We start from the raw sequence: 13,890 nt of genomic DNA on the forward strand, positions 1-13,890 counted from the left end.
TTTTGAGCCAGAGGTGGAAAGATTGAGCAGAAGAAACACATTTACTCCTCTATTGTGTGAGTAAGAGAGATTATGATAAACAGAGAGAGAGAGAGAGAGAGAAAGAGAGAGGGGAGAATGTGTGTGACAACAATAGTAGGAAACAGATGTATTTCTGTGTTGGGTAAGATCTTCCTCTGTTCTGTTTTCTCCCAATTCGAAGCCTAAATCCACACCACAAATGAAACCTGACATCCTATTCTTTGTCTTTCTTCAACCCTCCTCCTGACTTTATCTCTTTTTTCCGAACCCATATCATCCTTTCTAAAATGTCCTCTAACACCATTAATTTTTAAACTTCATATGTGAGCTTACTTCCTGTTTCTCTGATGAAGTGGATGGTTACCCTTTATTACATTCACAATATGCACATCAATAATAACCAGATCTTAAATGTGCACCTATTTCAGTCCAGAATAAGAAGAAAAAAAATCTAAATTTAAGCCTAGAACCATCTTCAGCATCAATTCTAACACAAATTATCATTCCAGTAACATCTCAACCTTAACCCTGACATCAATCTCAACCTGATCCTTCAGCTAATTTCATCCATAATCAAACAGAAAACAAACACCAATATCAAATCACACCCTAAACTCTAATCACCAAGGCCAGACTGGCCGTAGCGGGCACCGGGTGATCCCCGGTACGCCGCACGGGTGGGGGCCGGTTTTGGGCCCCTGGGGGGCGTTTTTGTTACAGGGCTGTTTTTGCAGCATGGCTGCAAAATCGGCCCTGTAACAAAATCGGTCGAAAACCGGCCCCGGCAAAGAGCTCGGCAGCACCCCAACCCCCCGGGTGGGGGAAGGGGGGGCGGCCGAGCACTTTGCCAGGGCCGATTTTGGTTCCCAGTCCGGCCCTGCTAATCACTATTCTTAATGTCAACCTTTTCGAAATCAAACTTTAAGCCGAGTTCCAAATTCTCGCCCAACAACAACTGCTTTCCTAATGTCCTCCAAGTTCCCCAGAGTGCAGCACCACAATATCATTTAATATCAGGTCGTTTGTTGGTGCCAGAAGGGGCCTTCAGAATTTTTATGTGTATCATAATTTTACTGTTCTTGGTGAACTTACTTGTCCGTAAGAGTCTTATTGTTTTTTGGAAGATAACGATATAAAAGTGGCTCAGCTTGAGTTTATTGAATTGTATTTACTTTTAAATGCTTTGTCTGAGTTACTAATCGGTACCAGCTCTTAAAGTAAGCCTTGACTGCTTGTCTTGCTACCACTGGAGAGTTATTTCCAAACAGTAAAAAACTTGGGGGGATATTCACAAGGAAGTGGCAGAGAGAGGCGGTAGCCTTCTTGGCTTAACGCCTCTCTTCGCCATTTTGGAAACGCAATGCCGCACCATATTCACAAGAATATGGTGCAGTCTTACGTTTCCTCTGCGATGCCACTAAGTTTAACAACTTAGTGCCAACACACGCACCCTTGCACCAGAGTGCAAAGGTGCCCGTGTGCAGGGGAGGATTCTGTATGTACAGGAAGGTGTCCCTTCCTGCACATAAACAATCCTAAATGCAATTCTCTCACTTTCATGTGTGCTGCTTTACACATGAAAGTGACAGAATGGCCCTTAAAAAAATGTTCTTTATGTACAGGAAGGGACACCTTCCTGTACATACACAAACCATGGCAATGTGCTTTTTCCATGTGGTAAAAGCAAAAATGAGGAGAAATAAAGCATTTTTCCTCGTTTCGTCTGTTTAAGACCAGGATTTTCGTGGTCTTAATTTTGGCACTGCCTCCTATTTAAGCTGCCCTTGTGAATAGAGGGCAGCGTCAAAATCAATAGATGTTGCTGTGGAATGCCCACCACAACACCCACTGCAAACCCACTGCACACCCCTCTCATGCTAAATACAGTGTGAAAGGGTGCCTTATTCACAAGGAAGCATTAAGCCACGCTAAGTGGGTTAACACTGCCTTGTGAATAAGGCGAGGCCGGTATCGCCATCACAACGTCCCTGAAAGTGGCGTTGTGGTGGCGATAGGGGCTTGTGAATATTCCTATTGGTTCTTGAATTGGAAATGCAAAAATGCTGGTGACCCTAGGAGACTGGTAGTAAGAAAACAACACCCACACAGACCGCACCACCACTCAAAGAAAAGGCCCCAAACATCGACCCTAGAAATAATCCTAAGCGACCTGAACTGCTGAATATTATTACCCCTTCAAAAACCTTGTTATGTTATCTCTTTTTTCCAAACTCCTCCTACCCTCAGACACAACACCATGGAGACATGTGACTACAGGAGTCATCACACCCTCACCCATCCATATATTCCACCTATGTTCATCTGAACCACATGACCTTAAATATGAACTTTTATCCTCAGAATCCTTACACCCTAGCATACAGGGACATGTCGAGTCCTCATCCCCAAGATGATCATGCCCACTACCACCGCTTGCTCATCCTTGGTCCCCTTTCCGCAGCTCACCCCTCTTCGGTGAATGGCAGCCCGAAGCATCTTCACCACATCCTCTCCCTCCACCCCGGAGCACTGGAAGCCTTTGGTCCAGGAGATCAGCACACTCTGCAGAGTAAGAGACAAAGTGAAAGGTTAGCAGGACACTGTACGACAAGACATAAGCAGGGCCCAAGGTCACCAGGGCCTGTGGCAAAACAACACAATGTTCCAAGGCTGTGCAATCATCACAGCATGCACTAAGCAGTACATGTAATTAAGAAACATCACATGTATCCAGTCTGGCAGTAGTTTAACATGCTATTTACTTTGCTGCTAATAACACTACGGGCTACCTCACACGGCCATGTGTCATGTGGTCACATACGTGTACTAGTATTCAGAGCATGCTTACTTAAGCAGGAGTAAATTGAAAATTTGAAATGAAGAGCTGTTAAGGATGGCCGACTCATGCACTCTGTCCATTTTTATGCCTACTTTTACCCGCAGATCGTTCCTAGCTTTTTATTGAGTACAAATGGAGGAAGGCTTCTTTTTTTCAGTCTGTTCTCCAGTGATATGTATTGTGTTTACTAAATGATTTCTGGCAGGTCAGTAATAAGCATATGGCTGTGCAAGTTGAAATGGGAGTCTTTGCCTTAGGTATCAAATATTGAATATCCTCTGGTTACTGTTTAAGTGTTTTGGAGTGATTGTGCTTTGATGTCACAAAGTTGTACGGGGTGATTGCTACGACTGGGCAGAGTTTTCAGCGTTCCGCTACAAGGAACACCATGAAGTGCCAAAAAAACTCCACCACGCTACGCGGAGTTCCTCAAGTGGGGGAGTGCATTATGTCATGCCGTTCATGCTGATTTTTAGTGCTGGGTGTTTGTTCCGTGCTGGTAAATCAGCACAAGTGGTGCCATGCGCAGCGCAAGAGGGTGCTGCTTCTTTTTTGCAGCTTGAGTGGATGTTCTACTCGAGCGGCAGCTTCATCAACGCGAACAGAAAGTTTCTCAACACGAGCAGTAGCACCCATCCGCGTTGGCACATGTTGAGAAATCTCGCTGGAAAGAGGTCTGGAGTAAGGTTTTTCTTGCTCATGCTCGCCAACTTAACGTAGGCGAGTGCGAGTAAGCAAAAAACTGTGGCGGAGTTTTTTGGAACTCTGTACGCTACACGGAGCACGGAGTGGGAAAAACTCGAAGTGTGGAGCAGAATTTCACGCCCAGGCCTAGTGATTGCACATGTATATGTTTGTAGTGCACTCTGTTGCACATGATGTCTGATATTTCACAGGATTTTAGTAGTTTTGTGTATTTTCTGTACCTGTTCCTCTTGTAATATGCATTATGAGCAATGCGTTTCCTGGAGGCTGTCGGCAGTGAAGTACTGTGTACCATGTTTGCTGTTTGGTGTATGACTTTTTAAGGCTGTAGAATTTCACTGCTTGCATAACATACAGTGGCTTTTGACTATTGTTCTCTGTATAGCAAATAATCAACAGCTAAGGCAAAATATGTCTTTTGAGGTTGGATGTGGTTGAAGGACCTGGCCTTGGGGTTGGTATGCAAGCACTGTCCATGTATAGTTTTTAAACAAAACTGATCCATGTCACTACGTCAGCACTAAGTACATCGGTCACTACATTGCTTTTAATATCAGGAGTTACTACATAGGAATTACCATTATACTGCATAAAAATTACATTTCAGTTAAGCAAGCTTTTGAATTGTGTATACAAATATATATTATGACTAGCCACTCACTTCAACTGGTGTGTGGAAAACTTCAGGGTGATTCGTCAAGTGGGAGCAGAGAACACGGGCGGGTCCCAAAACAATTGTTTCCTGTGCAACTTATATGTGGATTTGCAATTTTTAGTCAAAGCAACAGCCCGAACTGCTGAACAGAATTACACCAAAGTTGGCAGAAAGGTAGATGTTGATCTAGAAAGAGCTCTCTTTTTGGTGTAAATCTGTTCAGTAGTTTTGGAGATATTAAAATGAAAAATATATAAATATCTAGAGCCGAGCATCCCTCCGGTGGTACACATGGGTACTCGCGTACCCAAAGTACACTTAGAAAAAAACCTCACCCACTCACAAATTATATCTCTGCTGTCCACGGCTGTAGGCTTGCATGTATTGGCCGCCCTTCGGCCAACACCGTCGGGGACAGCCAAAGATCATGCATGACGGTGGTTGCTTTAACGTACTGTAATAATATATTACTCTATTACTTTGCATTAAAGAAAAACGTAGATATTCACTAAACAAAACAAAGGTAACAGGGACTTCAAAGTTAGGTTTATGTTTCACCCACACAAAACCATGGAAATCCAGCAGCTATAGTTATACTTATGTTAAGAAACTATAACTTGTGCTGTTAAGTAACTTTAGGCCACGAGTTTCAGTTTCTTAACATAAATATAAACAAAGAATAACTATAACTGCTGGATTTCTATGGTTTTGTGTGGGTAAAATGTAAACTGAACTATAACGTCCCAGTAGCCTTTGTTTTTTTCCAGTCGGGGGATATATATATATATATATATATATATATATATATATATATATATATATTCCAGGGAAGAGAAGAGGCCACAGCAGGGGAATCTTTGGGGGACACCTTTATTCAGCAGACAAACAGCATTGGCGAATGCATTTCGGCATATTCAGCCTTCCTCAGCGCCAGCAGTCTTTGTGTGGTGAGCACGTCTTCCTCACATTTGTATGTTCCGCCTCAAACTGATGCAATGTAATCAGCTCCGCCCCTATGCTCACCTGTAGCAGTTCACCGAATGCCTGGAAACTGAAAGTCCCAGAATACTGTGGGTAGACCAGGTAGGTAATGCAAGGGAAGTCAAAAGACTATGCGATATGCAGGGCATTCCGATGTGAGTGTCACCATACTTCCTGCACGTATGAATGTCAAACAAAGGCCCCCCTCTGGTCTCCAACCGCATCACCCCCAGTGCAGGATTCCAATTAGCGGGGCAGAAACGGAAATCCAAGTTACCCAGCGTAGAGTCAATGACTCCTACACCGCCTCCATTCCTCCTGCCTCCGAGGGGGGCACTGGCAATCCACAACCATGGAAAATAAATAATCCGCCGCAGCAGAGAGTCCGGAAAAGCCAGGCCACTTAACAACGAGGGGGCTCTTAAGCGCGTATATATATATATATATATATATATATATATATATATATATATATATTCACAGAAAAAACCATAGGTTATAGTCGATATATAGTTAGGAATTTGCATTTACAAAACCTTGAAAATTCAATGAAAAAACCATAGGTTTTAGGCCATATATAGTTAGGGATTTGCATTTACAAAACCTTATTTTACTCGCATAAAACCATTGAAATTCCATATATAGTTAGATGCGCTAACTATATATCGCGCACCCGCAATCCACTGCTGATGATGTCACATATTACATCATTCATGACATGGTCAGTGACATCACTGATGACATCACTGATGACAACTCAAATGACATCACTGATGACAACATCCAGTGACTGTATGTTTCTGTAAAGTTAAAATATGTCTTACATATTGAAGAATGAGTGGATGTATAAATGTCTGGATGAAGGATTTAGTAGGTGCATGACTGATTGTATGAGGGAGTGATTAAATGTGTCTCACTGAGTGCATGGATTAGTGATTAAACTGTATTAATTTGTGCATCATTATATCTGTTGTTCTGTAAACTGCTGCATGTGTTGATCAGTAGCTATATGAATAACTATATGGGTTATTGATTGGTTGCTCAAGTATTTGTATGGGAGACTGAGTATGTGTGTGGGTGGCTGGGAGGTGTGTGACTCTGTGCATAGATGTGTAAGCAGTTGATTCACTAGGTGTATGAGTTCAAGAGTGCATGTGGAAACAGCTATATGGGCGGTTGACTGTGTGCATGAGTGTATTGGTGAGTGAATGGATATCTCAGTGCTACATGTCAAAGTAAGTACATATGTAAAACACAGTACATGTGAGAGTTAACATATATAAATAACTGTGCATAAGAGCCAGTGAATGTGTGAGTGGCTGTATGGATCATTGTGAACATGTATCAAGGATTGTATAAGAGAGTAAATATGTGTTAGAATATGTTTCAATAAGTAAGGTGTGTATAACTGTATAGTAGAGGAATTGGAGGTGTGTTTGATTCTTTACATGACTGTCTAGGTGTATGAGTAACTCCATGGATGAGTGACAGTCTGTGAGTGTCTGTTTTCACTGAGTGTATCTAAGGATATATCAGAGTCTGTAGAGGTTCATCGTATTATCACATGAATGATGTCATCTGTGATGTTGTCAGTGATGTCATTTGAGTTGTCATCAGTGATGTCATCAGTGATGTCATTTGAGATGTCATCAGTGATGTCATTTGAGTTGTCATCAGTGATGTCATCAGTGATGTCACTGACCATGTCATGAATGATGTAATATGTGACATCATCAGCAGTGGATTGCGGGTGCGCGATATATAGTTAGCGCATCTAACTATATATGGAATTTCAATGGTTTTATGCGAGTAAAATAAGGTTTTGTAAATGCAAATCCCTAACTATATATGGCCTAAAACCTATGGTTTTTTCATTGAATTTTCAAGGTTTTGTAAATGCAAATTCCTAACTATATATCGACTATAACCTATGGTTTTTTCTGTGAATTTCAATGGTTTTTTAATAGCAAATATGAAAAGCTTTAAAATGTCAAGTACGTGATAGATAAAAACATTTTCGTATTTATGCACGCTGATGTGCTTTGAACGCTGCCCCCCTCCCCTCTTTTCTCTTAGTAGTACTCTCTCTTTGCAGATAGTGAAGAGTAGTTAACGCAGGCCTTTACCCCCGTTGTAATCCGTCCTGCCTGCTTGTCTCTCCATTTGATTGATTATTATCCAAGCATTTACTGTTTTACAATTGATTCTCTTTGGTTCATTCTCTATTTACAAACAAGCACAAAGTCGCAATACTCTGTTTAGTCTTTGCAGATCGTGAAAAATCGTGTAAAAAAATAAAAGTAATCGAGCAAAATCAGTAGGCCACTAATTGGATCTCTTTTTGACCTCGCTAAAATAGAAATATTATAAACAACCCTTCATGAGAAATACGAAAATAGTGAGATGAACTGAGCTCCACACCATGAGGGCTGCAAGACAGCTCGGCTCCGTCACCCATCCCGCCCAAAATAACGACAAACCCTATGCAAATATTAAAAATATAGACAACACACCAGCAAAGAAACAGGGTAAAACATTTTATTAAATAACTATTTACATAACGTTGGTTTATAAGATGATGTCAGTAGTGGACCGATGTGTGAATAGGTCGGAAGCAGCACAAGGCGCCAAGATCCGGATGGAAAGTCCTGGATGTTGGGTGCCATAGTTCAGAGTTCTGAGTTTGAGCCTTTTTCAATGCCTGTGCTTTGTTGTTTCCCCTCCATCAAAAACAAAAAAAAAATATAAAACTGTGCAAAAATACAAAAAAATCAAAAAATGTTTACAAAAGCAGTGCTTGTAAGACTGTCTGAAGCTTATTTCCACCTACTGCAGCTTCACTATTCTCAAAGTAAGTGAGGGTCGTTTGTGGACCTGACTGCATTTGAAAACAATGTTATATGGTACCTCCCTAAACCGCTTGACGGAGGCCCCCGAGGGGCGGTGTGATGGCACGGACTCGGAGAAGACGCTTGGCTCCGACCCCCTCCCCAAGTCTTATAGCACTGGTGTAGCCTGAGATCGCCCCCGACATAGGCGGCCGGCTCCCGGGGTCCGGCGGAACTTTTTGCCTTTTGATGACTCTTCTATTCTGGACTTTGTCCCACAATCCGTTTGACCTGAAGATACGCTGTAGTGGGGCGCCCCTTTACCGTTTTAGTTGCCATTCCGCCCGCTTTTGCTACACTGTGCCTCTTCCGCCATTCAGCTGTTTACCGCCCGCTCTTGCGACTACAGCGTCTCGCTCACCATGTTGTTGAGTTGCTCCCACTCTTGCAGTGCAGCGATAGGCGGCTGCCACAGGACTCTCAAAATGGCGGCCGGCTCTTCGGTTTTGGGCCTGGTCCACTAAAATGGCCCTGGGACACCTTGGAACTCGGACGCTTCCCTGATAGGGCTTGGGTCCCATTCTCGAAAGCGTCCCCTCAGCCGTGAAGATTCTACAAAAGTCTTGGGGGCCCCCGACTCCCGCAGGCTTCTGGTGGGGAGCGGCTGCCATGTCTGCTCGTGGAATGGCCACGACGGAGCTACGAGATGGTAGTGCTCTCATGCTGACGCCAGTTTTAGTCTGAAACATCCAGAAACACTGTAGACTACCAATTCGATCAGTTCCGGTAGCGCCCCAACATGACCCGGAAGAGAAGAACTTGCCCTCCCCTCTTTGACTGATGGTTCTTGTTGCCTGTCCCCTCTGTTGTCATTTAACAGAACTTTTTGGACTGCTGAAAGGGGTTGTGTTCCGAACGCTGGTTGGTGGAGACATTTTGACTATATTCTTGACCTACGTTGTCGCGTAATGCGTTATATGACACGCCGCGTTAGCGCACCCGGAAGTGATCCGGGGCGCGGCGCGCAGCGCGTAACATAAGCATAACAGGTCATGTGACTTGTTAATAAAACTTTTCATTGGTTCATTTTACTTTTGTTATTTTAATGATGAAAAGCTTGGTCATATGACCTAAAAATTACGCTTTTTATTGTTTTCGAACATTATTTTTTTTAAAACATATATGTTATAATATTCCAGGCTAATGTACTTTCCCGGAAAATTTACAACTGTCCTGCAAGTAAAATATATTCCTTTTTCGAGAAAAAGGGCGTTTCTTCGTTCCATGACGGAGCCGTTGAGTAAAAGAGACTCGGCCTGCTGTCTTAGTCGCCGATACGCCTGATTATCAGATTCTTATCGATCACTTTATGTTGCAGGAGTGGAAAACACAACTGCCCTTGACCATTTATCTTTACTACGTTCCTACATATTATACCTTTTATCCGTCATGTAATTGGACTGCTTTATTTCACTTGCCTTTTACTGATTCGAAAACAGTGACTAAAAGTAAAAACTTTACCAATGTAAATACTACTACCGTGTTTTGTTTTAAAAACCTTTATTGTGAAAATGTCAGTATACAAATACGGGCCTATAACCACGTGGGCCGGCCACGGAGCAAACTGAAATCGTATATGATGAGGAGACATTTACACTGTAGAGGAACGTAACGAGCGGGCCATTAGGTTGCAAGGACTAAGGTGTCTAACAGTTGCGGAATCGGTGGACGTACATTTTGTAATTCAAATAAGACAGGGCCACTTACAATTAAATTTTCTAGATATACATTTGCGGGCAAGGAGTTACGAGTCCCATTTATACCGGCGCCATTTTGGGCGAGGCCGGGCAGGTCCAAGATATAGTCAAAATGTCTCCACCAACAATCGGCCAGACCAGAACCCCTTTCGGCCCTTTATGCTACAAGATGGTGTCTTCCATTCAGAAAATATTGTTGGCAGCATTTTGAAAGGAAAGATAAACAGCCGTTCTCCTAGTGAGTCTCACATTGTTACATTTAGGAAGAATGTTGAAGAGTAATATGTGGAAAATCTGAAGCCATTTTTCTACAAACTCTCAATCAGCCTAAGTCATGGGCGATCTTTGTCCACACCAGGGCAATAGTGAAGCTGCAGCAGGTGCAAAAGAGCTTCAGACAGTCTTACAAGCACTGCTTTTCTAAACATTTTTTTTGTATTTTTGCACAGTTTTATATTTTTTTTTTGTTTTTGATGGAGGGGAAACAACAAAAAACAGGCATTGAAAAAAGCTCAACAGTGCAGGGCGCCTTGTGCTGGTTCCGACCTATTCACACATCGGTCCACTACTGACATCACCTCATAAGCCAACGGGGCACCCCACACTGACTTTCGGCGCAGCATTGTAGGATGGCCACACCAGTGCGGCAACTTGCTGGACACCACCTCGGTGCCATCCGGATCTCGGAGCGTTCGAGTCACTGTACCGCAAGAGTGACCGGAACTCAGCTGGTCACGCCGTCTTTCGGCGCAGCATTGTAGGATGGCCATACCAGTGCGCCAACTTGCTGGACACCACCTCGGTGCCATCCGGATCTCGGCGCGTTAGAGTCACTGTACCGCAAGACTGACCGGAACTCAGCTGAACACGCCGTCTTTCGGCGCAGCATTGTAGGATGGCCACACCAGTGCAGCAATTTGCTGGACACCACCTTGGGCAACAGTGAAGCTGCAGCAGGTGCAAATAAGCTTCAGATAGTCTTACAAGCACTGCTCAGAACTCTCAACTATGGCACTCAACATCCAGGACTTGCCATTCGGATCTTGGCGCCTTGTGCTGGTTCCGACCTATTCACACATCGGTCCACTACTGACATCACCTCATAAGCCAACGGGGCACCCCACGCCGACTTTCGGCACAGCATTGTAGGATGGCCACACCAGTGCGGCAACTTGCTGGACACAACCTCGGTGCCATCCGGATCTTGGCGCGTTCGACTCACTGTACCGCAAGAGTGACCGGAACTCAGCTGGACACGCCGTCTTTCGGCGCAGCATTGTAGGATGGCCACACCAGTGCGGCAATTTGCTGGACACCACCTCGGTGCCATCCGGATCTCAGCGCGTTGTGCTGCCTTCGGCCTATTCGCACATCGGTCCGCTACTGACGCCGCCTCACGTGCCAACGGATTTTCTACGCTTTTTGTAGCCCTATGCCGCATAACAGGTCATGTGACTTGTTTATAAAACTTTTCATTGGTTCATTTTACTTTTGGTTTCCTAAAGATGGAAGGCTTGGTCATATGACCTAAAAATACCACTTTTCATTGGTTTAGAACATTTTTTTTTCCCAAACGATGAAAGCCCCACCTTGTTTCTGGATGTTTCAGACTAAAGCTGGCGTCAGCATGAGAGCACCACCATCTCGTAGCTCCGTCGTGGTCATTCCGCGAGCAATCATGGCAGCCGCTCCCCACCGGAAGCCTGCGGGAGTCGGGGGCCCCCAAGACTTTTGTAGAATCTTCACGGCTGAGGGGACGCTTTTCGAGAATGGAGCCCAAGCCCTAGCAGGCAAGCGTCTGAGTTCCAAGGTGTCCCAGGGCCATTTCAGTGGACCAGGCCCAAAACCGAAGAGCCGTCCGCCATTTTAAGAGTCATGTGGCAGCCGCCTATCGCTGCACTGCAAGAGTGGGAGCAACTCAACAACATGGTGAGCGAGACGCTGTAGCCGCAAGAGCGGGCGCAACTCAGCTGGATGGCCGCCACCTGGGGAGGCCCGTTCACGCCGCCTCCCCCACGCCCCCCCCCCCCCCCTCGGGCCGCCCCACGCCAATTTTCGGAGCAGCATTGTAGGATACCAAAACCAGTGCGGCAGTTTACTGGACATCACCTGGGTGCCATCAACATCTCAGCGCGTTCTACTGGCCTTGGGACTATTCGCACAACAGACCGCTACTGACGAGGCCTCCCCCCGCACCACCCGGGACGCCCCACGCCAATTTTCGGAGCAGCATTGTAGGATACCAAAACCAGTGCGGCACCCAGGCGACATCACCTGGGTGCCGTCCAGAACTCAGCACGTTGTGCTGCCTTGGGACTATTCGCACAAAAGACAGCTTCTGACAATTGTTGCTTTTTTTGGTGAAAAATGTTTAAAAGTTTTTACAGTTTTTGTTCCGTTCATTATATTTAAAAGTTAATAAAGTTTTATAATCTTACTTTGTTGGAGTGTTATAAATTTTTTTAAAAACGGGTGAATGGGGCCTTGAATCGGGTTATTGTCATGTGTGGGCTTTGCAAGTGTACTGCTACAGGATCGGACATTTCAAACTCAAATGCACGTTCTTTTTCTTACCTTTTCGAAGCATGGAGCGCAATAGCAGGCAGAGAAAGGGTGATGCAAGTGTTGAACATTGCCTAGCCTGGAAGTTGCTGGCAGTGCCCCCCCCCCCCCCCCCGCCCGCTCCTGAAAGAGGACACACTCACACCGCCGCCCCGAGTACTTCACAGAACTTTAAAAGACCATGCGCTTGTTTATGAGGCTTAAATGGTTTATCACCCCTTCTAGAACCCCTGCATCGACCCTCTGACGTTTCCTGGAAGAATTACCACGTAACACAATACCAAGCCCTGTCAGCTGAAACCCCCGAGGAATCATGGGGCATATTATCAAGGGGGTTTATCTCCGCTTTTTTGGCTTTAAAAGCCAAGAAAGCGGAGATAAAATTATCTCCCTATTACAAAGCTGTCGCTAACACCAGTTAGTGACAGCTAAAAGGAGATAGCGACCATCGTGGGCCCCGCTTTGCATGTCAGTGATAGTGCCCTGAGCAGTTCTTAGCCATGTTATCCAATGGGAGGTGGATAACATGGCTAAGAGCATTTGCTCGATAATACATGAATATCGCTGACTTTTCTGCGATATTCATGCATTGCGGCCGTTTTTTATCGCATTTGCGATAAACCTTGCTAATAGCAAGGTTTATCTGCGATAAAAATCGCTGATGTGCGACGATAATTTTTGTCTCTAAACAAGTTAGAGACAAAAATTATCGCTAGTTGTTGGTAATATGCCCCCGGGTTTTTGCTTGCAGAAATCGGGAGGCGGGAGACTAGCACTGAAATCAGTAGTCTCACGCCTGAATCGGGAGGGTTGGCATGTCTGGATTCTCTACAGCTGGGGCCATAAACTACATCCGCAGGGGTAGGTGATAGCCTGGGACCAGCCTGGCATCTAAAATGGCTGCCGTGCACGACAAAATTGTGGCATTGGAAAAAAGGCAAGATGGCGCAGACAATGTTTATCAATAAGGATTCATTTATAACAAAATATTTTATCGCAGTGACAAATTGGCGGTCAACACTTCCTGATTTCCATCGAATCGAACGTTAACAGACGTCACGCAGCAAAAAAAAATAAAAAGCTCACGCACAGCCGCTGGAAGAGATGTATCAACATATATGAGCCTCCTCAGCCACCCTCATGAAACATAGGGGATTAGGATACGTCTCCCGCACCCCCTTATACCTAGTAATTTAATTAAAACGAAGCACAAAATGGCGAATTCCCGTTTCGCTACCAGTTTGCGGCCCAGTTCGCGGCCCGTGAAGCGCTTCTACCGTGAAAAATCATTTTTTTTTTATTTTCCCCACGGGACCCTTTAATAACCCCAACAACATTCCTAGGGAGTCAAGAGGGGTATACCTTGCCCCCTTTCATTAAATTCCCCCTTCGTTTTTCACCTCTTCTTCTCTCTCGATCCTACCGAGAGATAAGATGGCGGCCGCTCCGGACTGTTTAGAATGTTGACAGACACGGGGGAGCCAATCAGCTTCGCATCGCAAAGTTCAGTTTCGCGAAAAGTAAGCGAACCGGAGCGCTGCC

At 44.7% G+C, this 13,890-nt stretch overlaps 1 protein-coding gene across 1 annotated transcript in view; it reads right to left on the bottom strand.

Annotated features, from left to right (window-relative positions):
• Positions 1–13,890, bottom strand: part of HK3 (hexokinase 3) — a 330,397-nt gene that overhangs the window by 113,152 nt on the left and 203,355 nt on the right. Inside the window, exon 6 of the mRNA XM_086931767.1 lies at positions 2,488–2,583. Coding sequence (XP_086787893.1) covers positions 2,488–2,583 — 96 coding nt within the window. The remainder of the gene's footprint in view (positions 1–2,487; positions 2,584–13,890) is intronic.

Source organism: Lissotriton vulgaris, chromosome 7 (assembly GCF_964263255.1).
Source record: "Lissotriton vulgaris chromosome 7, aLisVul1.2, whole genome shotgun sequence".
NCBI lineage: Eukaryota > Metazoa > Chordata > Amphibia > Caudata > Salamandridae > Lissotriton > Lissotriton vulgaris.